General features: G+C 49.5%; 8 protein-coding genes and 1 non-coding gene across 9 annotated transcripts; 5 read left to right on the top strand and 4 right to left on the bottom strand.

The window, feature by feature from the left end:
* Positions 1-1,953: 1,953 nt before the first annotated feature.
* Positions 1,954-7,140, bottom strand: Pdw03_7716 (CAMP-dependent protein kinase pathway protein (Som1), putative; the record flags this gene model as incomplete). Its single annotated transcript, XM_066101749.1, has 17 exons — positions 1,954-2,124; positions 2,182-2,442; positions 2,498-3,358; positions 3,413-3,746; positions 3,825-3,973; positions 4,032-4,544; positions 4,775-4,876; positions 5,225-5,293; positions 5,345-5,359; positions 5,501-5,533; positions 5,587-5,656; positions 5,861-5,922; positions 6,309-6,386; positions 6,452-6,643; positions 6,703-6,922; positions 7,029-7,037; positions 7,106-7,140. 17 exons carry the CDS (start codon positions 7,138-7,140, stop codon positions 1,954-1,956), a joined length of 3,174 nt encoding a protein of 1,057 aa, XP_065956832.1.
* Positions 7,141-7,456: 316 nt separating this feature from the next.
* On the top strand, positions 7,457-8,956 carry Pdw03_7717 (U5 snRNP complex subunit, putative; the record flags this gene model as incomplete). Its single annotated transcript, XM_014677385.1, has 5 exons — positions 7,457-7,771; positions 7,843-7,888; positions 7,948-8,028; positions 8,095-8,850; positions 8,904-8,956. 5 exons carry the CDS (start codon positions 7,457-7,459, stop codon positions 8,954-8,956), a joined length of 1,251 nt encoding a protein of 416 aa, XP_014532871.1.
* Positions 8,957-9,739: 783 nt separating this feature from the next.
* On the top strand, positions 9,740-13,167 carry Pdw03_7718 (ER glycosyl hydrolase (Edem), putative; the record flags this gene model as incomplete). The annotated part of the gene is made up of 4 exons (XM_014677386.2): positions 9,740-9,837; positions 9,906-10,267; positions 10,353-10,894; positions 10,945-13,167. The coding sequence occupies 4 exons, from the start codon at positions 9,740-9,742 to the stop codon at positions 13,165-13,167; spliced, it is 3,225 nt and encodes a 1,074-aa protein (XP_014532872.2).
* Positions 13,168-14,248: 1,081 nt separating this feature from the next.
* Positions 14,249-14,779, top strand: Pdw03_7719 (Butirosin biosynthesis, BtrG-like; the record flags this gene model as incomplete). Its single annotated transcript, XM_014677388.1, has 1 exon — positions 14,249-14,779. The coding sequence occupies one exon, from the start codon at positions 14,249-14,251 to the stop codon at positions 14,777-14,779; it is 531 nt and encodes a 176-aa protein (XP_014532874.1).
* Positions 14,780-15,365: 586 nt separating this feature from the next.
* Pdw03_7720 (Phosphoribosyltransferase) lies at positions 15,366-16,030 on the bottom strand (the record flags this gene model as incomplete). The annotated part of the gene is made up of 2 exons (XM_014677389.1): positions 15,366-15,511; positions 15,565-16,030. The coding sequence occupies 2 exons, from the start codon at positions 16,028-16,030 to the stop codon at positions 15,366-15,368; spliced, it is 612 nt and encodes a 203-aa protein (XP_014532875.1).
* A 1,124-nt stretch (positions 16,031-17,154) lies between these two features.
* Positions 17,155-17,227, bottom strand: Pdw03_tRNA117. The gene has a single exon. It is a non-coding gene; the product is annotated as a tRNA-Lys (tRNA).
* Positions 17,228-18,144: 917 nt separating this feature from the next.
* On the top strand, positions 18,145-20,263 carry Pdw03_7721 (Lethal factor; the record flags this gene model as incomplete). The annotated part of the gene is made up of 4 exons (XM_066101750.1): positions 18,145-18,300; positions 18,491-18,499; positions 18,557-20,045; positions 20,223-20,263. The coding sequence occupies 4 exons, from the start codon at positions 18,145-18,147 to the stop codon at positions 20,261-20,263; spliced, it is 1,695 nt and encodes a 564-aa protein (XP_065956833.1).
* Positions 20,264-20,440: 177 nt separating this feature from the next.
* Positions 20,441-21,199, top strand: Pdw03_7722 (L-PSP endoribonuclease family protein (Hmf1), putative; the record flags this gene model as incomplete). Its single annotated transcript, XM_014677391.1, has 4 exons — positions 20,441-20,486; positions 20,607-20,620; positions 20,763-20,936; positions 21,053-21,199. The coding sequence occupies 4 exons, from the start codon at positions 20,441-20,443 to the stop codon at positions 21,197-21,199; spliced, it is 381 nt and encodes a 126-aa protein (XP_014532877.1).
* A 377-nt stretch (positions 21,200-21,576) lies between these two features.
* Pdw03_7723 (C2 membrane targeting protein) lies at positions 21,577-25,788 on the bottom strand (the record flags this gene model as incomplete). The annotated part of the gene is made up of 4 exons (XM_014677392.1): positions 21,577-23,061; positions 23,116-23,572; positions 23,626-23,811; positions 23,870-25,788. The coding sequence occupies 4 exons, from the start codon at positions 25,786-25,788 to the stop codon at positions 21,577-21,579; spliced, it is 4,047 nt and encodes a 1,348-aa protein (XP_014532878.1).
* Between the last annotated feature and the right edge of the window lie 496 nt (positions 25,789-26,284).

Consider the following 26,284-nt stretch of genomic DNA (forward strand, 5'->3'; position numbering starts at 1 on the left):
CTGTGAAAGGAGCAATTTCAGTCGTGTCAGTCATGTGTTGTCTTGTGAGTGAACGGGGACTTGTCAATGATTTTTTCGGTGTCACAAAAAGACTCCTGGTCCAATCAGAGCATGCAAGCATCGACGTTGAAAGTTCCATCAATGGCAAGCGTCGGAACAGGAGTCTCATAGTGAAAAATTTACCCTTAAAGGGTTGTCTTGAGATTTGGCTTCAACCAAAGGCCAAAGGCCAAAAGAGATGAGGGTGCCTAATTTACTAAAAGTGTCAACCAATTGTCGTCTCATGTGCAGGAAGAACGTACCCTAGATATTCCAGGTATACCGCAAACTGACTGATGTCTCACACAATTCCTGTGTCCAGAGAAGATGTCAGAGAATGCATGTATCAGCACAGTGTAGTATGATGGGGAAAATCATCAGAGCAAGACCAACAGGAAAACACTCATAAAGTCTGGGGGAGGAGGGGAATAAAACACCAAGAGACGCAAGACTCAAGGCACTATTGAATGGGTTGCAGAGAAGAAGGTATTAGACACAGACCAGGACAAACAAAGGGTGTTCCTCACAGGATGGATAGAGGACAGATGACAGAGGATAGGGGATAGGGGATAGAGGGGAGAGGGGAGAGGGGAGAGGGGAGAAGAGAGAGGGGAGAGGGGAGAGGGGAGAGGATGAAGAAGGAAGATGAAAAGGAAGAGAAGAGAGAAAATGGGAGTCTTTTATATTTGAAGCCTGGCCCCTTCCCAATTAGGGAAAGTAGCAAAATAGCCTACCTCCGACATCCAAAACAGTAACACAACAGAATGACTTACGTGAAAGATTACGAAACTGACAAATGTCAGTGGACAGCAATCAAGACCCGTATCAAGACCAAGGCTAGATTGACTTGCTAATGTCACTATCACGCAGGCTATGTACATGAATTCCCAATACTGGAGATTGGAAGCTGGATGGAGAAAGGTGGTCCACATGAATTCGGATCCAAGTCTTGAGACTGGAAAAATAACATGAAGTGCATAAACATAACAACATTGAAACTTCTGGAGTCTGCTAGTAGGGGAATATCCAAATCCAACATCAATCCGGTCACATCCTATCAACACACCAACACCAGCAGCTACAAGTAGAGTCGCGAGATTCTGGGTTCCTTTGATTTGATTCCTTCTGTACCAGTACCAGTTGCCCTCTGGTCACTCCTGTGCCCGTTTTCAGTGACGACACAGGCTGGAGGGGGGTACAGGGTGTCCGGGTCTGATCCAAGAGCACAGGCAAAGTGTGGAGATAAGAGAAGAGAACCACGGGCCATTCATCCTGGCTGATAGAAGTGGGGAGATGGAAGAGTCCACTACCAGTGAAACTGGTATCAAAAGACAGGTAAAAAAGAAAAAAACGGCCGGTATTTGTTGGACGATTGTTCGAGATGAATCAAAAGAGAGATGAGCGACAAAGAAAAGAAAAAAAAAAGGCAAATCATTGGAAATGAAAGAAGAAAATGCACGGGATCAGCCGTAGGGAACTGGACTTCATACTGAGAGGTATCAATGAATTGTTGCCCGTACAGAAAAGGCAAGGAATTAAGTAACCACATCCACAAGTAATAATAGTAATAGTAGAAAGAAAGGAAGAGAGGCCAAGAAAACTCGTAGGTCACAGTGCACTAATCTCGAATACAGAAGAGCCCCGGTCAGTCCAAGCAGTCCCTGGTATCAGTTGGTGGATGCTGGCTTCTTAAAGCAAGGGAAAGGGATAGGAGAGGATGCGGTGGACAAGATGCACCAATGCCAATCTCACAACAGCACATGCGCAGAACACACATATCCAGATAATTGGGAGACAAGAAGAAAACAGAACAGATCGAGTATCCGCGAAAACGCACTAGAGCAATGATCAAATGTACAAACAAGGGTATATCGGAGGTGAAGCACCTGAGGAACCGTCAAGACTTTTACACGTTCACAGGCCGTCACCGGCACCTGTCTCAACACCATCGGCTGAATAGGATATACTAGGGTCGAACCCAAATCCAGTGGCGTCGGCATCCGTGTTGAGGAATGTGTCAAAGTCGAAGTTCTCCAGAATGTCTGGATTTTCCAGTGCGCTGAAGTCAAGGTTGAATGCGGAAGCCTTTGACAGAGTCAGTAAGTGTATACTGGTAGCAGATAACTTGGTAGATGAACATACATCAGGAATGCTGAGGTCAGTAAAGGATTGCTGTTGGTCAGTGGGCTGCTGCACCATGTTCTGAGGAGCTGGTGCCGAGGTAGGCTGTGTCGGTTGAGCTGGTCCGTTCGCTCCATTAACTCCATTCTTAGGATTGAAAGAGCTCGGATGCTGCGGCGTGACGGGAGTGGATGGAGTTGGGGGCTCTGCGGCATCGGTGGATGGAGTCGCGCCTGCGGCCGCACTGGCAGCAGCAGCAGCAGCTTGCTTCTTGTTAGGTCGCTGGAATTCAAGTTAGCGGACACAAGATTACAGCAGCATTTGAGAATTTACGAACCTTGCGGGTGTCCTTAGCTTCCTTTTTGCCCTTGGGTGGAGCTTTAGTAGTCTGCTGAGGCGTTGGTGGTGCGTTCCCAGCCGTCTGAGGTGACGCCGGCTGGCCACGCCCAACGTTAGGACCGGTGAGGGGCGGCGCCGAGGGCGGAGGCATCGCGCTTCGTTCCTGCGGGGTTCCAGCCTGGGGCTGGTTCGCAGGCGAGTGCTGCGGAGGCATCTGCTGTTGTCCTGGCTGCCATTGTCCACCAGGCATACGCTGGCCGGCATTGGCTGGAATCGGCTGACCCATTTGAGCTCCAGTGAAAGCAGGGTTGGAGCTAGGAGGTCGCATATTCGGACCAGAGAAGAACTGAGCTGCCATCTCTGGGGGTATCGGACCACCGTTGAGGTTCATGGACCCCGGAGATCCACGTTGGGACATGTCGCCGGCGCTTGGCGACCCGGGAAGTCCAGTCGGAGGCATCTTAGGCGTGCCTCGTTTCATTTGGTCGCTGGGATTGGGAGACGCGCCCGCCCTGCTGCCCGGGGAAGTGCCTGGCGGCAAAACTCCCTGGCCGGGCATCGAGGGCTGGCCGTCAGCGCGGGCCATGCTATCTTGCTCTTGACGAGCCATCATCAAACGCCGCTTATTCTGCTGTTCAAGCAGCATAAGCTGCATCTGATAATCTTGAAGGGCATGGTTACCATGCTGACTGCCAGGTGTCTGTAAACTACCGGGTCGGACCTGGGCTAGTTGACCATTTGCACCGTAGTACTCAGGACCACCGGCCATAGGATACATTCCTTGACCATCCGGCATCGGCACCAGATCCGCCTGATTCGCCATAACACCGGGATTCATCATGCCACCATTCGGGATACCCTGGGAATTCGATGCTGAGCGAGAGTGATGAAGGGCCAAGTTTTGAGCATATACCTGCATAGATTTCTGTTGCGCAGCTTGTCCTTGGAACTGCTGGAATTGCGCCGGAGTCATTCCCCTCTGCATTCCGTTCTGCATCATTATAGCCTGCGGGTTGGGCTGTCCTGGCATTCCTTGTCCCTGTCCGCGGCCATTTGGTGCCAGCTGCTGTCCGTTGACAGAGCCTTCAAGACGTGGGCGTTTCGACGGCGAGGGGGCGTTATCGGCGGAGGCTGGTGACTGTGGTCGATGTCCACCCATCTCCATGTCCGGATCCCGCTGCATTTGCTGTATCATTTGCAAATGCTGGGTTTTCTGGTACTGAGCCATTTGTTGTTGCTGTTGCGAGCTAGAAATAATCCCATCAGCACGTCCACCCCAAACTTGACACTCAACATGGGGAAGAAGATGTTCCGATAGAGCATACAGTCCAGTGGTATTATTCTGCAGCACTGTTTTCTGCAGGTTAGGAGGCACCATGCCATTCTGTCTCCGGAGCTGGTTCATCTGGCCGGGCATCATGGGCTGTGGCCTCATTAATTGATTCTGGTGGCTTTCTCGCAGACGCATCAAGTTCTAAAGTTCAAGATTAGTCCACGATCCACATCCCCGACACGAACAACCGTTCACGCACCTGGTTATGCTGAAGGTATTGCCGAATATCATTGCTATTTCCCTTCTTACGTTGAGCCCAGAAGAACTCCCAGAAAAGGCTGAACCAGTCAAGGAGGAATGAGGAGGGGCTTTCATTGGGAATAGTTGGACGAGGGAGATCATCTGGGATCTTGATCTTCTCACCATCCTTCCCATCGGTCATCATAGCATCAGGGTCCATACCATTGACGTCGCCATCACGCCGATTACCTGGACTCGTCTTTGGGTTATTGTCGGTGTTGAGTTTGATGTTTTCATCTTGCAAGAGAGCGCGGGCGCAGTCGTGGTACCCACGCTTCAAAAAGTAATCATAGATATAGGTGTTGAGGTTGTTTATCATGATTTCGGGGTTGTTCATAGTGCCGTCATTGCGAGAAGCCGTGGATCCGTTGTTGATCATAGGAACTCCACCCACAGGGCCCCCAGCCCCGGGGTTCATCCCGATATTCATTTGGTTCATGGTGGCGAACGGTGGGACTGCAGCCACCCTTGCCTGTTGTATCGTAAGTTTTCAAATCGGATGTAAGCAGCTTCCGACGCGCGACCTCCGTTTCAGGCTATGAAGCCTAACGCGGGGTGATAGAAGCGACGCGTGGGGATTGATGCGGAGGCAAAGCAGTCAGCGCTTTCGAAAGAATATCGAAGACTCGTGGGAACGCGTGTGCGTAACAGCGCAAATCAAACGGGTATAAGATCGCAGAATATGAGCGGGTTCAAGATCACCGGTGGCGTCTTCTTCCGGAAAAACCACGCGACGGAGTAGAAACGAGAGGATGGAGGCTCAGAGGCTCGGAGGCGCAGACGAAGTATGCTCGGTGTCTCTGACTAGAGAAATTGGTGAGCACTTGCCAGAGCATTAAACACTTCAAATGGCCAAATACAGGGACGAGTTCGCAGTCTATATGTGCGTAGACGATAACGGAGGTACAAGGAGGTGGAAAAAGCGCACAAGTGAGGTGGTTGGTATGGGGGGGGGGCGGCGCCAGACACCCGATCGGGCAGAATCGCGGACAGGAGATCACCAAGCCCGTGTACAAAGAAAAGGGAGTCCCAAAGACAAGAAACGGGGGGATAAAGAGCAAATTAAGAATGAAAAGGGGGAATCTAACGGATGTGGATCTCACAGTGTGAAGAGGAGGACGGACTCAGTGAGAGGGAACCGGGGGGACGTACATTGACAGGCGCTGCGCTCTGCGGGAGAATCGCTTGTTCGGAGCGGATCAACCTGGTCGGAGGTCGGGGCTGGGGATGGCGCTGTCAAGCGTATTTCTGGGAATGCACCGATCTGATAACCATTGAAATTGCGGTCTGTGACACAAAAAAAAAAAGAACATGAGTCAGCAAATCAGCGAGAAATTTATGGGAGATCTATGTGGAAATAGGGTGGTTTATACGGATAAGAGAGGAAAAATAGAAGCAAGAAGGAAAGTCAGAAGGGTGATATGATACCTGATGGGCCCTGCGATGGATCCCAGCGGGAGTCTAAAAAGTAAGGTAAGCCACTATTTCGCGACCACCACAAAGGCTGTATTTACCGAAGGTCGAGCGACGTAGGAGAATTGAACAAATTTAAGAGGAGAATCAATGTCTGTGGAAAAGTCCTGTCTAGGTAGAGGTTGAGAAAAGATGGAAAGGAGGGAGATACGATCTGTAAAGAGTTGAGGGGCGGCGGAGATGACAAGACAAAACCAGTATGGCCTTACGTTTGTACCATACAGTACTTGACAAATACACAGCCTTGGATGTTCCGTAAACTGCTTTTTAGGTGCCAACAGTGACAACATATACTTGACCAAACTGCCTATTTACCTTACAATACAGGTTTGCTTATAACCATACAGATCAAGCTCCTGAGCGGCAGATTCGCGGATCTACACGCATAAAAAGGGAAAAAAAAGGGAGATCATGCGATTCCTATGGACTGATCGTAACTTAACCACAAACCTTGCCCTAATCCCAGTTCTTCTACGGAGTACGGAGCAGATCGAAAGATTATGATCTACCGCCTATGCCAGTGAAAAATCGCGTGGTTCAGGATATATCATAACCCTAATTTACTGAAAGACAGGTGTGCCAAAAAAATGATAGTCGGAAGTAATAGTAACGAATCAGGGCCAAAAAAAAATCCCATCCCTCTAAAAGACATAACCAATGATGAACCCCAGAAACGCCCATTCTTCAAGTAGCGTAAAATGCACAAGATCTCGTAATGTTATTATTCTTCCTCCGGTGGCATCTCATCCTCAATGTATCGTACAAGGGAGACCCGCATCTCTGTGGTGTCATCTCCGCGCAGCACGTCACTGACAAAGTGCGCCTCGATCTGCATTTGGACCTAGAAGCCGGGTCAGCGATCGGACCCAGAACAAGGGAACCCACTCCATTTGACTGGTAGCTTACCATCTCCAGAGACCCTCGGAGGACGCCACACAGAATGTTGGAGAACCATAGCTCATCCTGAGCCCGCCCATCATCGGGAAGCTCCACAAAGTCCGCCAAGGGGTTGTCTTCAAAGATAAGAGAGAACTGGGTGTTGTCACTCGTCCAGTTTGTGACTATAGGTGTGACGTTCAGAAAGATCTTAAAGCCAACCTGATCGGGTTGTCAGCCATAATAGCTTTATTATCTCCATCTTCTTAAGTGAATACCACCTTCGCGATCATGTCAGCAGTCTCCCGGAAGTTGACGCATCGGCCGACACCTGACTTGGCCAGGAAGTCTTCAATGAGTCGCATGCCGATGTTGTATCCCATCTTGTCCAACTGCTTGTTGACATCCTGGTAGTTGCTATCGTAGTCTTGGCATAATTGTGCGACAATTGTTCCGTAGGTTAATGTGACCAGCTCCGCGTTGACTTTATCGACTCTTGTTCTGTGCACATGAAAGCCGATTAGTTCGGGTTCGAGGACGGAGACACAACGAAGTCAATTTTTCATGGCTTCTCGGTCCTAGTTTTCGGGCACTGGGGCGTACTAACTTCCATATTCTGTTCGAGGGTCATTGATTAGCAGAAGGTCCACTGGATAAGCCATCCGGCCTTGGGAGTCCACCTACTCTTCTCCTATTCTTGAGGCTTTCGTCGACGACATCTTTGAGATTATGCTTTGATAGCTCTGATTGTAGGCAGAAAAGGAAAAGACAAAATTTCCAGGCAAGCACAGGCAAATGTGACTGTCAACTGTTGATCAGGGTGCTTGTGGGGATTCCACAGATATTGGAGTTGCTGATTGTACACGTCGTGCTACAGCTGACGAAAGCGACCATGTTAAACTTTTCCTTGATTGGTTTATCTCACTCGCCGCTTTTCTCTCCGCTTTTCACTGTGTGTTGTTGTACGTGGTGAGTAAGGTGACTGAGCGTGCTGTTTTCTGCCGGACAAAATCAACTCAAAACGATCAAGTCTCGATGGTCGCTTTCATCTGCTGGACACAGCCCGCTCACCGCCGACACCAAGTGGGATTATCGTTCTTCCCGCAGCGTCTCGCCCTGAACTTTTGCTATCACTACTTTCGCCCGAAGACGCGATTGGTCACCAATCAATTCTTTTATTTCTCCAAACTCACCGAGGCGCTTGCTGTGACAATGTCTGGTGAAAAGCGCCCTGCTCCAGAGGGGTTTGGGACCTCGCACCAGCTCGTGGTCAAGCGAAACAAGGCCGCCGAAAATGCAGGAACCGAACTCGTAAAGAGCTCTTCCCAAAATGGAGCTCTCATTCAATCTGTATGCGCTAAATTCGCCCTCGAAGTCCAAGGGGCTTTCCCGGAGCATAGCCAGCTAATTCCAGTCTACAGGTTCCTCGCACAAGTGGTTTAGATGCTCCTATCATGGAGCTCACAGGTGAGGAACTGCCGCCAATATGTGTCGCTACACACGCGCTAACAGGAGGAACCTACTAGGTCACTCTGGTGAAGTCTTCGCAGTTCGATTCGACCCTACCGCACAACACATCGCATCTGGATCCATGGATCGTTCCATCTGTACGTCCCATCTTTTTCTGAGAATGCGGCGGCCGATCATGTCACTGATCGAGATTCTTTGAATAGTGCTGTGGAACACATACGGACAATGCGAAAATTACGGCCAATTGACAGGTCACCGGGGAGCTGTGTTGGATCTTCAGTGGTCACGCGATTCGCGGGCACTGTTCTCGGCATCCGCAGATATGACCCTCGGGAGCTGGGACGTCGAGACCGGAGAACGAGTACGCCGTCACGTGGGCCATGAGGAAATCATCAACTGTCTTGATATCAGCAAAAGAGGACAAGAGCTTCTAGTCAGTGGTAGTGATGATGGGTCCATCGGCATCTGGGATCCTCGGCAGAAGGATGCTCTGGACTACCTTCAAACTGAACTCCCAATTACCGCAGTGGCATTGTCCGAAGCAGGCAATGAGATTTACAGTGGAGGTATTGACAATACCATCCACGCCTGGGATATTCGAAAGAAGGCCATAGTCTACTCGATGGCTGGGCACACAGATACCATCACATCGCTACAAATCTCGCCAGACTCACAGACATTGCTGTCGAACTCTCATGACTCTACTGTCCGTACATGGGACATTCGTCCTTTCGCCCCTACCAACCGACAAGTGAAGACCTACGATGGCGCTCCTGTCGGACTGGAGAAGAACCTCATCCGTGCCAGCTGGGACCTCAAGGGCGAGAAAATTGCTGCTGGCAGTGGTGATCGAAGCGTGGTTGTTTGGGAGGCTAAGACTGGTAAATTGCTGTACAAACTTCCTGGTCACAAGGGCACTGTCAATGACGTGCGCTTCTCCCCCAATGATGAACCGATCAGTGAGTCTCCACCCTATTTGCGAGCTAACCCACAACTTCTAACATTGTCCCAGTCGTTTCCTGCTCCTCCGATCGCAACCTGGTACTTGGAGAGCTGGGCAAATAAACATAAAAGATAGGTATTAATGTTTTAATGAAGATCAGCGGGCGTCAAATTCCTTTTTTTTTAAACATGCCATGTGCATTGGCTCCTGATCTGGACGTTTGCGCTATGTTAGAGAGCATCTTCTGGCTTTCAGCGGCGACTTGTCCAGCTATGCATCCGGATCTATGAATTGTACAATTAGAACTAAGTTTTACAGCAATCCTGCTCTTGGACATGTCTTGTCTACAAGTCTACAAGAACAGTCTTATGCGGCCTCTCTACTGGGTTGACCTTAGGACTGTGTAGATGACAAACCATTCTGCTAGTTGGAGATTATACCAAATATCTGTGGACTACTGTGATGCCTTTTCCAGCATCTTTTTCTAATGCCAGAACAATTGGCAAACTGTAGAATCCAGCGAAAAGCACTAGATAGAAGGGTATACTTTCTGGGCTACACCTATCTGAAAGGTTGCTAAAGTACTTGAAGCATGCAAAGCGTTCAAAATCTACATAAAGATTAGAAACCCTTAATTTCAACATCTCTAACCCAACCTTTTTTTTAATATGCAACCTTCTATAATTTGTACGGACATACCATGAAGAATGGTGCAAAAAGCGGGAAAATAAAGGACTCCCCAGAGGCTTATCTGGCCGAATCCCTTAACTTCCCACTCCACAACAAGAGGGTGACCCATTTAAAACAGTCTCTTTTCAGAGAGGCCTTAAATAAAAGGCCTTCTGGCGCTCCATCCATGAACCTTACGGCGCTCAGATCTGCTCGAAGCGCACGCGACGGAGGTAATGTTCAACCTCCGCTCCGCCTGGATGGTGGTTTGGGCCATCTTGTTATGGCTCGCTGTCGTTCATGGCATGCGAAATAGCCAAGTCAAAGAACTAAGGTATAACTACCCTTGGTTCTCTTCAAAAGACCATAACTTCAAACTAATACACCCCTGTCCTCCCGCAGACAAGAAACTGAGCGCATGTTCTTCCATGGCTTCGAGAACTACCTCCAATACGCGTTTCCCGAAGACGAATTACGCGCCCTCACATGCGGCCCTCTTGTTCGCGACGAGAAGAACCCGGAGAATAATGATGTGCTGGGGAATTATTCTCTGACCTTGATTGACAGTTTATCGACGCTGGCCATCCTATCCTCGAGCCCGGACAGTGGCGAGCGAGCCTTGGCGCATTTCCAGAATGGTGTCGAGGGATTTGTTAGGCTGTATGGTGATGGCTCGGACGGCCCTGCTGGTCAGGGTGAGCGGTCGAGGGGCTTTGATCTGGATAGCAAGGTACAATTGTTCGAAACTGTGATCCGGGGACTGGGTATGACATCCCCCTTCATGACTTATCAATCTGTCACATGTGCTCGACTTCTGGCTTTTCATATCCTCCCGCTAAATTGCTTTAGGTGGATTGCTCAGTGCCCATCTTTTCGCCGTCGGCGAGCTACCCATCATCGGATACGAGCCATCGGAACGAGAGGCCGCCTTTGCCAGCGCTTGGGATAAAAGTATGTTTATAGAATGTGACCACGGCATTCGATGGTCCAATGGCTTTGTTTATGATGGCCAACTACTTCGACTTGCTGTGGATCTGGCCCACCGTTTGCTTCCCGCATTCTACACAGAGACGGGCCTTCCCTACCCTCGGGTCAACCTACGCCACGGGATCCCATTCTACGAGAATGCGCCTTTAAATCTGAAGGCACGAGATGCTGAGGGCAAGCGCAAATCTAAAACTACGGCATCTGAGCCCGCTGAAACTTGTAGCGCTGGTGCAGGTAGTCTGGTCCTTGAATTGACCGTCTTGAGCCGACTCACTGGTGATGGGCGGTATGAGGACCTGGGTAAGAGGGCTTTTTGGGCAGTCTGGAACCGCCGGAGTGACATCGGACTACTTGGATTTGGCATTGATGTGGAGTCTGGGAAATGGGTTGGACCATGGGCCGGAGTAAGCAGGATTTCTTTTGACAGGTACAAGCATGAACTAATTGTCAGTAGATCGGCGCCGGTATTGACAGCTTCTACGAGTATGCCGTCAAAGCTCATGTTCTTCTCTCTGAGGGCGAGCGTCTGCCTTTCAACCCAGACAGCCCTTGGGCGGCATTGGACTCGTACTATACTCCTCTGACGGACTACCAGAATACCGCCGAGGCCTTCCGACAAGTTTGGGAAGAATCGCACACCGCAATCAACCGTCACCTATTCCGAGGTGAAGGTTATCAACATCCCCACCTTATTGTGGGAGATGTGATCACCGGTGCCACGAGAGCGTTTTGGATCGATAGCCTAAGCGCTTTCTATCCAGGAGTTCTTGCCCTGGATGGAAAGCTAGACGAAGCTATTCAGATTCATCTGCTGACTACTGCCATTTGGACACGCTACTCGGGCATCCCTGAGCGATGGAATGTGGCTACTGGTGACATTGACAACGGTATGCCATGGTATGGAGGTCGGCCCGAGTTCATCGAGTCCAATTACTACATTTATCGCGCAACTCAAGATCCTTGGTATCTGCATGTTGGAGAGATGGTTCTCAGCGACCTTAAGCGGCGTTGCTGGACCAAGTGTGGCTGGGCTGGTATTCGGAATGTTCTGACTGGCGAGCTCATTGACCGGATGGAGAGTTTCTTCATTGGAGAGACAGCCAAATACCTCTATCTGCTATTTGACCAGGACCATCCATTGAACAAGATCGATGCACCGTGGGTTTTCAACACCGAAGGCCATCCTCTCATTATTCCGAGAAAACCGGCATCTGCGCCTCGCCAGCAGCAAAATCCACCTCAGGGCCAGGACATCGCCGGGGGAGTATGTCAAATCATTCCTTCTCCATTCTTCGGTGTGTCCTCCACTGCATCCCGAACAGACATATTCCATGCTGCCAACTTGGCACGGCTGGATCTGATGCCTGACCGAGGAGTGGCCGCAGGCCCTATTTTGCAAGACTCTCCTGGACATCAAAGTGTTTTTGTGTCTGACCTTTTATCACCAACCAACTATACATTCTACCCATGGACGCTGCCACCTCAACTGGTCCCATTCAATGCCACCAGCGCGCCGATGGCCGTTCGGCCCACCCTCGACATCTCTTTCCCATCACTCCCAGGCGGGGTAAACATGGGACCTGGAGCGCTGGAACGTGTCCAAGACGGGGTGCTTGTTAAAACAATTGGAGGACTCCGATTGAGCATGGTTCAGGATGTACGGTTGGAACCCCCGACGGCTACGACTGGGGAAGAGGAAGACGGGTACCGGGTACAGGTGATCAACAATGTGCCACTAGGCAAAGATGAGAAGGTATACCTCTCTCGCCAAATCACCTTTGATGTGGTCGATCCGTACGATCCGAACTTCACCCGTGTTCGTGACAACGCCATGCTTGACCTCGTCATTGACGTTCTCCCAGAGCCCTCTCGCCGACGTAATGATTCGGCTCATCCACGAGATGAAGAAACTCAACCAGAGAGTCCACGCCCGCCAGAGCCCCGTCTCGCAGGCCACGGCCCCGCCTCCTCTGTCGACGATGCCGCAATTGTCGACTCCCCGGACTCAACAGTAAGAGCCATGCTATCGTCTCTGATGCACTCGGTGTCCTCATTGCTTCACAACGAACCCACCGAACCTGCTCCACTCAGGTTGACTCTCCCCGCTGCCATCTCTTCCGGCATCGGGGCTAGCCCGCTTCCAGATATTGAAGATGCAGTTACTATGTCCTTGCTCGGCGACCCTGCCACAGACCGCCTGTCGTGGTCAAATATTTATTTTGCCGGCGAGCTCTGCAACAAGGGAATCTCCCGTGAGGTCGCCCATACCCACGAAGTCCTTGTTATCAAACGTGGCAGCTGCACCTTCTCGGAAAAGCTCCGCAACATCCCCGCATACCGACCAACGCGATCCGCGCTGAAGCTAGTTGTTGTCGTTTCATATGATGACATTCCACCACCCGACTTTCACGGGCAGAAGAGTGAATCAACGGATCAATCTGGGTCTCGCTCTGCCCTCGCCGCCGTCCGCGCCGAGCCCACTCTCATCCGTCCATACCTCGATGAAGCCCAAATGACAGCCAGCGGCATTCCGCGAAACTACCTCATCGGCATGGTCATGGTCGGCGGCGGAGATGAAACATACGAACTCCTGCGCCATGCAAGCGGCATCGGAGTCAAGAGACGATATAGCATGCGCTCCCGCGGCGTCCCAATCACGAATTTACACATTGTTTGAATGTTCAGCAGATATACTATACCATTTTGGAAGACTCTCGAATCGCTTGTGGCGCTTGTTTCATGTTTCGCAGATGTACATAGGTCCAGACGTGTATAGTCAAACCTCCGGTTCATCGATAACCGAGCTGGATTCATTTGATCACAAATCTACATTCACCATCCAACCCTAGTTCTAAACATATTTCACGCCTTTCAACTCAACAGCCTCGATCTATCCTCCATCTCAACCTGAATCTTTCTCCCCAGACTCAACCGCCCTCCTAGCCCGCCATCTCGGGACTAACCCTCTCATCCCTCATCCTCCGATCAAGATCATCCATAGAAACCCACTCGCTCAAAATCAACGTCAACAATCTACGCCCTGACAAACCCCCACAACAGGCAAATCCACCCCAAACTCAACCACCAGCAAGTTGCTTTATCATCTCAGTCTCACAGTGTAAGATCAAATCACATCTCCCACCTAACAAGTTCAACTGCGGTCAGTTCGATGGTCTTTCCATCCGGGTTTCTTCCCTCGCCCAAATTCCTCACAGGAACGATCTGTAAAAGATGAGGTGCTGTCCCACGCAGAGTCATCCAATCCCACATCGCTAAAGAGCTGCTTGGGCCACTCATTATTACCACTCTCCACACCACAGATTCCCAAGAAGGTTGAAAGTGTAGAGTATCTCCATGTCTGTAAATTCAATTTCTGGGGAGGATTAAGTCTGCAGAAGTGTGACCTGGCTATGTTCATTGGGTTCAATCTCTTTAGGATTCGCTGCATCTAGAACTATAGTGAACAAGGCAAGATGCTTATTTCCTTGGGTTCCTCTACCTATGCCACTTTTCGATTCTTCATTTCTTCAATTCTTCGATTGTTCGATTGTTCGATCTATCATCTAACGCAAAGACAGTGAGATGGGTTCATAACTCCAACGTCTGTAGAATTGGATGGGGGACAAAGAAACGCAATCGCAGCTAAAAGCGTATGCATCTGCCCTGTACGGACTCTTGACGCATTCCAACCTCTTCTCGTCTCCCTTCAATATCTAAATACAGACAATACTTCATGATCGTCATCAGGGGAAAAACAAATGCCTTCCGACCCAACCATCCTCCAACCAGCAGAAAGACACACCCAAGTCCCAATCCCCCCGCCAATCACAAAACCACCTCAATACCCAGATTACCTCTACTTCGCCTACGGCTCCAACCTCTCCCCATCTCAAATGAAAGCCCGCTGCCGTATAAACCCTACCCACTCCGCCACCCCGGTAGCGATCGCAATCCTCCCACAATGGCGCTGGTTAATCTGCGAAGCGGGCTACGCAAACGTTCTCCCACCGCCTGGTCGACGCGTCGCGAATCAAGACTCCGAGACCGCACAGAAGATCCCTATTTCTGGGTCCGAAGATGCGGTCTACGGCGTTCTTTACCAGATGGATGTTGGCGATGAGAGGATTCTGGATGGTTATGAGGGCGTTGATACAGGTGCTGCTGGTGCGGGAGCTGAGGATGGTGTGCCCGTGTCGATCAGGCCTCGAGTGCAGGGAGATGGGTCTTATAATAAGTGGGTTGTTGAGGCGGATGTTGTGATGTGGGTTGGATGGGACGGAGGGGGTTAGGGCGGGGCTGGAGGATGAGGGGAAGGTACCGGTGTTGGTTTATGTTGATGAGACTTGTGTTAGGCTGGCTGGGCCCAAGTTTGAGTACATTGCAAGGATGAATCGGGCGATTCGGGAGTCTGTAGCTTTGGGAGTTCCCGCGGAATGGGTGGAGGATGTTATGAGGAAGGTCATTCCTAGGGAGTAAAATTACTAGATTTGATATATTGATGAGATGGATGCATATAGAAGCCTTGTCAATCCTTAGTCACGTCGGGGTAATTGCTAGACGGCTACTCTAGATACAATAAGTGAGATTAGCCAGTTTAAACAAAGATCAAGTTGCATTGATAAGAAAGCTATTTGTCTATGGGATATTATCCGGACAGCTCTGCGCCAGCTGTAGCGGGTGCCGTCGACCAGCGAAACGGGGATCCAGACTCAAAGTTCGAGTCAGTTGTTTGATTGGGCCCGGGAGGAGCGGATGACAGACGCTCACCGCAAGATCGGGTGTGGTCGGGCTTTTGAAAGGATGGGGTCATTATAATCGGCAGTTGGGATCATCGCAGAAAGAAATGAGAGGTTTTTTTTTTCGAGGCGGTTTAATTTAAGCCTGGCCAGAGAGGAGAGTGTAAACCGGCGCAGGGAGCTTGTCGCGTCCGTGCAAGAACTCCAGTTCGAGGAGGAAGATGAAGCCGAGGAGCTCGCCGCCCATCTTCTGAATCAGCTCACCACCGGCCTTGGCGGAGCCACCTTAAAATAGGGTTTCAGTATGAAGCATCCACTTGGAGGTTCTCATCGCATACCAGTAGCAATAATGTCGTCAATGACGAGGACCTTCTGGCCGGGCTTGATAGAATCGGCCTGCATCTGGAAGAAATCCTGACCATACTCCTTCTCGTAGCCCTGAGTCTCACAAGGACCGGGGAGCTTGCCCTGCTTGCGCACGGGGACGAAGCTGGCACCTAGACGCAGCGCCAGGCTGGGACCCATCAGGAAGCCACGGGCCTCGAGACCGACAATGACATCGGGCTTCTGGCCACCGTGGTTGGCGATGATGTGAAGTTCCAGGGAGCGGATCAGGGCCTCATGCAAAGAAGGATCGGCGAAAATAGGCAGGATGTCCTCGAACAAGATTCCCGGAGAGGGGAAATCCGGGAACTGGCGTAGGGCGGCACGCAGTCTTACCTTAAGACTGGCGAGTTCGGCGGCGCTGGTGGCATCGGAGGCGGGGAGTCCGACTTTGGAGGCATCTGGGAGAGTGGAAGACATGATGATGAAAGGAAGAGAAGAAGAGGGGGGGAGAGGTCTAGAAGTAAAAGGGTTTTTTAAAAAATTGCCAAAAATATTTGGAGGGGGAAAAAAAGGAAATGGGTAAAATTACAGATAAAAGCAGATTATCGGGTTCCTTACCCCTCAGGTCTAGATCGTTACTGGTTTTTTACCTCTGAAGTATTTTTATATACCACTTTTCAATGACAGGCATGTTATAAATTCATTTGTTTTATTTGTTTTTTGGTATATTCACGACTCTTTTCATGTCAGATAGATACATATATAGAGTATGGATTCAAATCTCTACTCCAGGTACAACTCAGCGATCAAATCTCACTCACAGACTGTGGTCACGCAATTGTATAGTCCTCTAGAACACAGGTAAAACTACCGTACTGACTATTAGTATACTGACTATACTTATGTTTAACATACATGTACAAAGCACAGAGTAGCTTGTAGATATACCCAACCAGGGTCAGATCTGCAAAGACCCTAGTTAAGCCCCGTGAACCTAGTGCTCCGTCCCCTCATCGTCATCCCTGACGCTGTGTTCAAATTCAAAGCCTAGACCGTTGGACTACAAGGGATTGATGGTTACTTTAAAGGTCCAGCGGACAACAGGCAGAACCCGAACTAGAAACCAAAACTACCAAGCTATCAAGAGGTCATTAATGACTCACTCTGGGTATTGTCCAGACCGGACGTTGAGAACCGCATTGGATCAGACCATCTCAGCGGATGTGCACCGTGTGGCCATCTTTGACACATCAGACAGCCATTACACTGAGCCCCGGCCAATAGAATGTCTCCGGCGACGACATGATCTGAAACTCGTCACAGTGGCTTTACTGGAAACAGACATGCGTGCTGCATGCCAGGATGTCTGTTGTGCAGATGATGGGGGGAATTGTCCGTTGTCTGTACAATCGCAAAATGACTCCTCGTTTTTGGACGGGAACAAAAGTGCAGAGAGAAGTAAAACGCCAAATACCATAGACAAGATAACATTGCGAAAAAAAAAAAAAAAAAAAAAAAAAAGAGAATGTTTAGATGTAAATCATCGTTTAGAGAATAAGCGGTTGGAAAAAAAAGAAATCTCAGGTTTCGTTTGTAGGAATAGCCGAACGCGGGGGTCGAACCCGCAGCCTTAAGATTAAGAGTCTTACGCTCTACCGATTGAGCTAGCCCGGCTGGGCTGTTGATTGTGGTTCCCACATTATGCTACATAAGCAAATCACTGTGTCCAGGAGGAAAACCCCTGGCATCGATTCAAAGTCAGGCCTTCTTCTGTGAGTTTGCGACTGATCATTCCAGAAAAATCTACATCTGTGGATCATGACTCATGCTAATCACTTTTTTAGTCTGCCCCAGAGGAAACTCACATTCAGCGTCGTGTTGGCTGCAATTAAAACCAATAGTCATGACGCTGGATTTGTGTGGTTGGACTAATTTAGCTTGAGTTTTTGCGTATTAGAATTTCCATGTTGTACCCCGGTTTTAATTTTGGTTCTCAACAGGTCTCCAGTGATATTCTTTGCAATACATGCTTGCTTTGGACTCCCGATGTATGTCCAACCTTCGATGCATGAGTGTCAGCTTCATGATGTTGGAACTACATGCATTAGGTTACAGAATGTGTCGCCCAGAAACTGGTGTCAATGTTGCAAAAAAGATCATAAATTCCTTCAAGTAATTTTAGACATCTCTCAAGTGGACAGGTTGACTGTGCTGACTCATCGTCTCACACTTTCACTTTACTCGACACCATAAGCCCTCGTCATCCAGACTCCAGGAACATGGTCACCCATATGTGCCTGCATGTACCTGCATATACATATTAAATTCAATGTAAGGGAGGTAGATCTATGTACCCTTGTGTTCGACGTCGAAGTATACTCGGCCTTGACACTAGCCCAAAACGGGATAGCACTTCACATGATGAGCACAGACCATCTCGCTTCAAGTTTTTCCGATGTCGACCCAATCTCTCTCTATAAATCCTCCTGTTTTCCTCTTTCTCATCTCTCACGCTTTTGAAGTTTCAGAGCCTCAACAGGCCACTTCGAATTCAGATGAATTTTATCTGATACCCTGTAATACTTTTACTCATGTCTCCCGCCGTGGTTTCCGAGATGCAGCCGGATCTGCATCATGACAAGCTCGAGGCCGTCGGCAAAGCCTTCGATGCGCTCTTACTAACCGTGTACCGGCTGACTCATAGACAAAATGAGCTGTTCCAGCACATGGATAAAGTCTTCAAAGAGGTAAATACACACCCTGACCCTCTTCCCCCTGTTTCCACATCCTGGTCTTGCATGACGAAGAAAAGCTCTAGATCAGGAGTCACTTTTGTGGCGATGACGGATTAACATGTATTATCTGATTAAGACCAAGATTGCCTATCTACTTTGATAAACTACAAGATGAAAATTGCTAACTATTCTCATTTTACAGTACACAGATGTGATAAATATTCTGCCTCCTCAAGATAGACATCGTGCATCTGACGTTCAAAACAAGCTGCTCGCTCAGCTAGAAGATTACCGTCAGGGCCTCGTACACAGCAAGCCTCGAGTTGAGGAAGAACCGTTGAATTCCATGCATGTAATCAAGACCCTTGCTGCGCATCAAAATGTAGACGAAAATACTTTCTCGGCCATCAGGAATGGAGTCAAAGGGTGCAAGTACCTGCTCCGTTCACAAGATAGCCTCTCCCAATTATCCTCCAACTCGTGCATCCTCGCGCAAGCACCGACTCCAGCAATCGCGCTGGAGAAGGACTTCACTACGAATGGCACCCAGGGAAATCTACACTGTCCCTTCTCCAAACCGAATAATATGCAGAGCGCAAATGCCAGCGAAGCTTCCAGTGGGAAAAACTCTGTGCCGAAGGTCCAGATCGAAGCTACCTGCGGCCACGAGCATCTGGACCCTGTCAAGGCTGAACTTGAGGACCGACGCTCTAGCCACACCCCATCAGTCCCGTCGTCAAAAGGAGGATGCCCCGTCTTCCGATGCCCGATCCGATTCCTCGATCAACACTCCCCAGAAGAAATTGCTGAATACGTCGAACGACACAAACACGAGATCCCCCGCAGCCATGCAATTTGCGTCAAGCGTTATCAACGAAACCCACAGGACATGAGACAATTGGATGCCAAGTACGGCGGCCTAACCAGCATGATTGCTGGCCTAGGTGTCAAGCACCAAGCCTTCCTGCCTGACCGCCATGCCAGTGGCGAAGCTCACTCCTCACATTCTGCGTCGAGCGAACGTGTTGAGAAATGGGCCGAAAACGTGGATCTCAGTACGCACAGTGCCCAGGACGAGGAGAACGAGGAAAAGAACGAAGAAAAGAACGAGGAGGATAAGAATGAGGATGATAAACGACAGAGTCACTTCGACCGTCCCCTCCGTGAAGTCCGCGTGGGCGAATCCCCAAGCAGGCCTTGGGGCATTTCAGTGCCTGTCACACATCTACCTCCTGCCTCAGTACCGCTCTCTGGCTCAGCGTCCATCCCCACATCCTCCGACCCTCGAGCTGACAAACCCGATAACCCCACCTATGCCGACCTCCTTGATGCTAAGCCTGCTGGCGGCTGTCCATTCGACCACGGCAAACCAAAGCCTGAAGCCCCAAAGCCCGAAATTGAAACACCTCGACGTGATGAAAGACCCAAGGACAATGATGTTGCTACACCAAAGAAATCCGGCTGTCCTTTCGACCACAATAAACCAAAGGCTGAAGTTCCAAAGCCTGAGTACGAGACCCCTTGGGCTGGTGAATGGCCTAAGACCTGGCCCAAGGACCAGACCGTCGCAGATCAAGCACCTGGTCGCCAGGTCGCTCCAACTGCTCCAACTGCTCCTGTCAGCGAGGAATCGACTACAAAACCCGACATTTCCTCATCATTTTCTACCCCCTCTCACATCACCTTCAACGGTCCCGTCTTCTTCGGGTACTCCGTCGAAGAGACTGCCAACCTATTGAAGCAGTTCGGCAACCTAGGTAAATCATGACCCCAAGGTACTTCTCTTGTACAGTATGTTCATGGATGGCGCATGATCTTAACACATTACGACGAAAACGACTCAATCTTTTCTTTTAGCAAGTAATGTCGCTGGATTAGCCCAGTTTGAATACTGATTTAATACCAAATTTAACCTCTTCTAATATCTACAACAGTTATAACAACTAAATCCATAACAAGTTACAGAATGACTTGATCGGGGAGCATCGACCATCTCCGAGGGAAACTTGTAGAGCGGGGCACCTTCGTTATCATCACGACCTTCCTATAACTTCCCCTCTCCCCAATGCTGCGAGCTACTCCTCGATTTCTATCTCAATCTCGAATCCTCCGTCCTTCAATCCCACTCAGATCCCAATTCCCATCTCCCATTATGTCCGCCAACATCTCCATCATCTCCGCCAAGGATGCCTGCCCTCGTAAGTCAAGTCCCGCCAGCTATGGTTCCTTCGCCGCCTTTTCGACAGAGAAAGCACTGTCAATCCCAGAAAAGGAATCAAAGGAAACAAATAGTAATTACTAACTCATATCTTCTATAGCTGCCGGCCCTTACGTACGTCCTTCCCTCCATCTGCAGCTCCATCTACCTTGAAAGCTACCCCTCTATGCCGGAACAATCCACTCCAAAACGCCCATTCTTAGCCACGCCTACACATATTGCTTTATACAAGCACCACCTAACAAAATAACTACAGTCCCAGGCCATCCGCGCCAACGGCCAGATCTTCGTCTCTGGACAGATTCCCGCCGACTCCTCCGCCAACTTGGTCGAAGGAAACATCGGTGCTAAGACACAGGTTTGCTGCGACAACATCAAGGCTATCCTGACCGCCGCTGGCTCCAGCGTAGACAAGATTGTCAAGGTCAATGTATGTGGCTTGCCCCTGGCTTTCTTGTTGTGGCGTTTCTGATCCCGGCTTGGCCAGGGAGAAAGAAGTAGACACAAGTTATGAGGAGAACGTTTTGCTGATCTTGATTTTCCAAGGTTTTCCTGACTGATATGGCCAACTTCGCTGAGATGAACGCTACTTACGAGAAGTTCTTCGTTCACAAGCCTGCTCGTAGCTGTGTTGCTGTTCACCAGCTGCCTAAGGGTGTGCCTGTTGAGATTGAGTGCATTGCTCTGGAGTAAATTTTGGAGTTTATTTAATCCAAGTCTTGCTTCTATTTGCGTCGATGAAAACGATATAAAAGACAGGTTAGAATAAGAATAAGAATGAATTCGAACAAATTATGTTGAGGAAATCCTCGGGGAGATCTTCGTCTTGATTATTTCCAATTCCGATCCCCTTACCCTCGAGGAACATACATGCACGGGCACAAGCAGAATGCCAAATTGGGAATCATAAGAGACAAGGGTCCATGTGTCATGAGACAGAATGCAAGAGACGAAGGAACTGGAGAAGAGGGAAGAAAAAAATGAACACAACATTGCTGGCTTGATGGAGAAGGGAAAAAAAAGAGACATTAAGGTTGGAATGTAGGAGAGCTTGCTAGACGTGTGCACATTCACCTGCTACGGGGAATGATACTGCTCATGCGGCTTCCAGCACCGGCCATCAGACTCTGTTTCACGATTGCATCAGCAGCGGCGGCGGCAGCGAGTCTTTCCTTCTGACGACTACGGTCGCGAAGATAGCCGGCAGCTTCGGGGCGCATGCGCAGAATGCGCAGGATCATGTCGTCGTTCGGATCAGCTTGAGCCTCCCGCCGCTTCTCTTCCTTGGCTTTCCTCATCGTGCCCAGGTTGCGGGAGAGCATGATGCTCTTGGCACGGCGGGCAGCAGGAAGACCCAAGCCGCCGAAGCCGGCACCTGTGGCGCCGAGGTGAACAGGCGCAGAATTGCGGTTGCGGGCCGCTTGTTGGCGGTTGACAGTCGCCGAGGCCATGCGCTCGGAGGTGCGAATGAGATGCTCCGTTGGTTCAAAGTAGAAGAAATTCAGAGACTGAATTTCGTGATATTTGGGTGATTTCAGGATGTCGATTGGGACACCGTTTGCTTCACCAGTTTCATCGTCAACCGCATGGAAGAAGTTTAATAGTAGCACGAGCCAGCGTGATACGATGTCGACTTCTTGAATGGTCAATGGCTTCTGATGAGATGGCTTGTCCGACAGAGGCGGTACGAGTAGACTCTCGATGGTAGCGAGCACTTCCTTCCACAGGCGAGCCATCACCATCTTCATGGCTTCGGGTGTGAGGGTTTTGTTCATGATGGCGAAGTTGTCATTGAAGTAATTGAACAAAGGAGTTAGTGCATTTTCGACGTCTGCCGAGGTGGGTCCGGCAGGAGCTGGTTGCGCTCGGTTGCGATTCAAGAAGCTCGAGACACTAGATATACTGAGTCCGCGAGAGAGCAGTGACTTTAGTGTTCGCCGGGAAAGACAGTGACTGATATATGCCGAAAGCTTCTCTGTGATCTTTCGAGTCATGTCCCTTTCAGTTCGTTTAAGTGTACGGAAAGCCTTGCCGAAGTAGAACTGGATGTCGTCTCGCTCGCCTTCCATACTGACTCGGAGCAGAAGCCGACCCTGGGTATCCAGGTCGAGCCAATACTCTCTTGGCAAGAAGTCACTGAAGTGCACAGGATCTAGCTTGATTGACGTGCGACCGACATAGTCGTGATCGCCCACTGCATCCCAGTCCCAGATGGTAGCGATGATATTCAAAGGGCCCTGTGTAGTAAGATCCACTGAATCTTCCCATCGGGGATTAAGATTATTGTAGACGATGCGAGTTTTGGCAATTCGTTTCTGATATTCGTCCGTCAAGACGACGTATGGATCGCTGCCACCACCAATGTCGCATGCTTTCAAGTCCTCTGCCTCCACTACCTTGATTGTAAAGACATATGTGGTAGACTTGCGGACTTTCTTGAGTTGCGGTGGGCTATTTCTTGCAATGACCTCGGCGCAAGCGTCGACATTGATGTCACTTTCGAGCTTGTCGAGCTGAGCAAGTGCATACTCAATGTTGTTCAGTTTCACCAGAGACTATGGCGTTTGTTAGCAGCAATATTTGCCTAGTCGCAATGAACAATAACACACCTCCGATGAGAATTGGAAGGGCTCGATTTTTTCCTTATTCGTCCAGGTGTCTTTGGCGAACTGCATCAGTTTTTCCTGGGTGGTTTGATTCAAGGCTGCCTCCTGTTCGGGCGTGAGACGATCCATCTCCCGCGTGAACATCTTCTCCAAGGAGTCACAGTACGTTGCCACACCTTTCCCAATTGAATTAGAGAGATGTGTCATGAACTTCGCATATTGGAGATCATCGTCCCACTCAAGTTGCACCATGCTTTCAACAACTTGGTTGAATGATCGGAAAATGTCAATTACTGACACACTATGACGATCGTTTTCCGCCGCAAGCTCCGAACGAACGGCGAACGCATCTTGTCTTGTAGCTTGGCTGACCCAATCCATGATCTTTTGGTCAGTTAAACGAAGCCATCTCCAGACGAAGTCTTGAAGGAGACCCTCCACATGGAAAGGGAATGGAGCACTAAGCTGGGTTAGCTAGTTCCAGAGGAACAGTTAGGGGGTGCGGGGGCTTACTCCTCATGGGTGTTGTGGAATAACCGTCTGATAGTGGCGAGCTGCTTGTATAGGTCGAAGCCGTCGTCAATAGCGATCTCCTCACCTCTCGCTTTTGCTTGCTCGAGAATTCTTATGATCATTTCATGTGCATCCTCGGCGAACATGGGGAGTACATTGTGACACAAGGTAGTATAGGGGTTCACACTATTTGCAAGTTAGAGACTGATCAAATAGACAGAGGAGAAAGAAAGAAAGAACCCACCCCATGATCTCCGGGTTATTGCGGTAGCGTTTCTGAATCTTTAGCGCAAGCTTTGATATTGCATCTCCAAGCTGAATGACATGGTCGGGATCCCAAGCCTCTTGTTCCACTGGGATTAGTTGGCTAAGAAGGCTTTGATACTTCGTTGTTGCTTTTTCGGCAAGTCCTTCTTGCACATACGTGCTGAATCGATTGATGTCTTCAGGGTCCTCAATGTAGTTGGGATCCATCTGGACGTGGGTGTCAAGAATGTACATAATAGGACCGAGTGGGCGGGGCTTTGCCTCGAAGCAGTCCATCATAGCCTCATATAGCTCGCGGAGCAAAGCCTCATGAAGCTTGGACAGCAGCATTTGCATCGTTTGAAGATCATGTACAGTCCATCGTCGCCGATCAAAGACCGTGGAAGGCGCAAAGCTACTGCGTTTGCGGTTCTCTCCGAAAGGCATTTCTTTCACAAAAATAAATGCAGAGTCCAGAGTAGTGAGATCAATCTCATTGTCAACAAATTTAGCCTGAGCCACCTCGAGGAACAACACGACCCGGGAGAAAGGTGGAATCCGCCAGCGGAGACACATCTCATTAAGCATTTCCGAGGACTGCTTCGATAGCAGTTTGATTAAAGGCACGTCAGATGTGGCCTGCGTAGCTTCAAACTCCCTGTCCCGCAGATCATGGGTCAAGGTCTGGGTCAAGATGTATTTGTACAAAGATCTAGGGTCAGACGGTATGAATGTGTATGTATCAGACTCATCTGACTGTTCTAAAGAAAGTCCACTCAAATCAAGAGGCTGATCAATAACATAAGATGTTCTGTCAGCCCGACCAGACGATGTCCTTGACAAGTCGGAATTCTCGTGAGGACTCGAATTAAACTGAGGAAGAGACCCGGGCGTGTTTTTGGCTAGATCGGGATTGGATTGCATGATTGCGAGCATCATCTGTGAGAGATCAGGGCCTTCGCTCTTTTTCCAGCCATCATAAGCCTCGTCCGATTCAAAATCATCTCTTGACAAGGTTTTGTGTGTCTGGAGGTTCAGGTGAGCTTGGTAAGTCTTTAGGTCCTGCAGAGCGGCCTTTTCAGTCCAGGTGGACTTGTTTTTATCGATTTCGGACTGTGCTTCGGATGTGGTCATCCCAAAGATACTGGCCACATGTTGCACCAGGGGCATATCCTTCACGTTATAACTCAATACGCCAACACTCTCTGTCGTAGATGTAGGCCCATTCGATTGCATGAGGTCCTGATCTTGCAGGAGAAGCTTGTTTTCCAGCACCGTTAATCGATTGGCCAGTTCTGGGCGGTCTTTGGACCACTCGTGATCTTTCAGGGTGAGCGCAAGAAGTCGAACAAAAAGCGCAACATGCCGATCCACCATGAACTTCCAACCGTCATCTTCATCCTCTTTGCCCTTGCCCAACTCTTTGACAGCGTTAGAGTAGAAAATCAGGAGCAGATCTTCAGCCCGACGGTCCTTCTCCATGCGTTTTCGGAACGAATCCTCCTTCAGAACGTTGAGAAAGACAGCAAATGTTCGCACCACCAGGTGATCTTGATATTCCTTCCTTTTCTCTTTTCCCATCAACACACCCGTCAATCGCTTCTCCAGCTCGGACACGAAGCCATGGGGAATCCTGGTGCTTTTGGAATCTCTGACCAAGGAGAAATCACTCATTAAATCATGCATGGTGACTGATCGTTTTGGCCGCGCCGGCGCGACAGGGGCATTTTGTATGCGACGAGAGCGAGGGTTAAGGAGATAGGCGAGGTAGGCGACCCGAATGGCATGACTGTATGCCACGTTGGCGCTTAGGGGGCGGCGTCGCGATAGGGAGGAGTTGCGCGAATGGCGACCCTCATTTTGGAGGCTGTTAATCCGTCGGTTGACTCCTCGGGATTGGGTAGAGGCTGTCGACATGGAGTTGCCAATTAAATTCGTGCAACTTTAGGGGACAGATAGCGTCGGACTATGGAGAAAGGTGGAAAGCACCCAGCACCCAGAAGAAGCTTTTCAGAAAATAAAAAAAATTTCTTTCAGTCCAAAGTGAAATGCCGTCACAAAGCTGGAGGGGTGGATTGTTAATTGAAGGGGGAAAGGGAGAGGGGTGGAGGTGAAACAAAAAGCTGCCGAACCAACTGACGTAGAGGCGTCCCGTGCAAAAACAAAGCTATTAACCGTCTAAAGTTGTTACCGAGTTACTATGGGGCTTTCTTCCTTCCATTCTACATGCAAGTGCTTAATGCACATTGCTAGTCCAAGGAACTCTTATCCTTGTTCTCCCAATATGGGCCCAAAGTTGTACAGCTGCAAGGGTTTGGTGGTTTATATAGTAGGATCAATATTGACACAAAGTCAAATCTATATGAAAGAATAGCTTTGAAGATTCTTAGAAGAATTTCAAAAGATGTCTAGA

The sequence above is a fragment of the Penicillium digitatum genome, chromosome 3 (genome assembly GCF_016767815.1).
Source record: "Penicillium digitatum chromosome 3, complete sequence".
NCBI lineage: Eukaryota > Fungi > Ascomycota > Eurotiomycetes > Eurotiales > Aspergillaceae > Penicillium > Penicillium digitatum.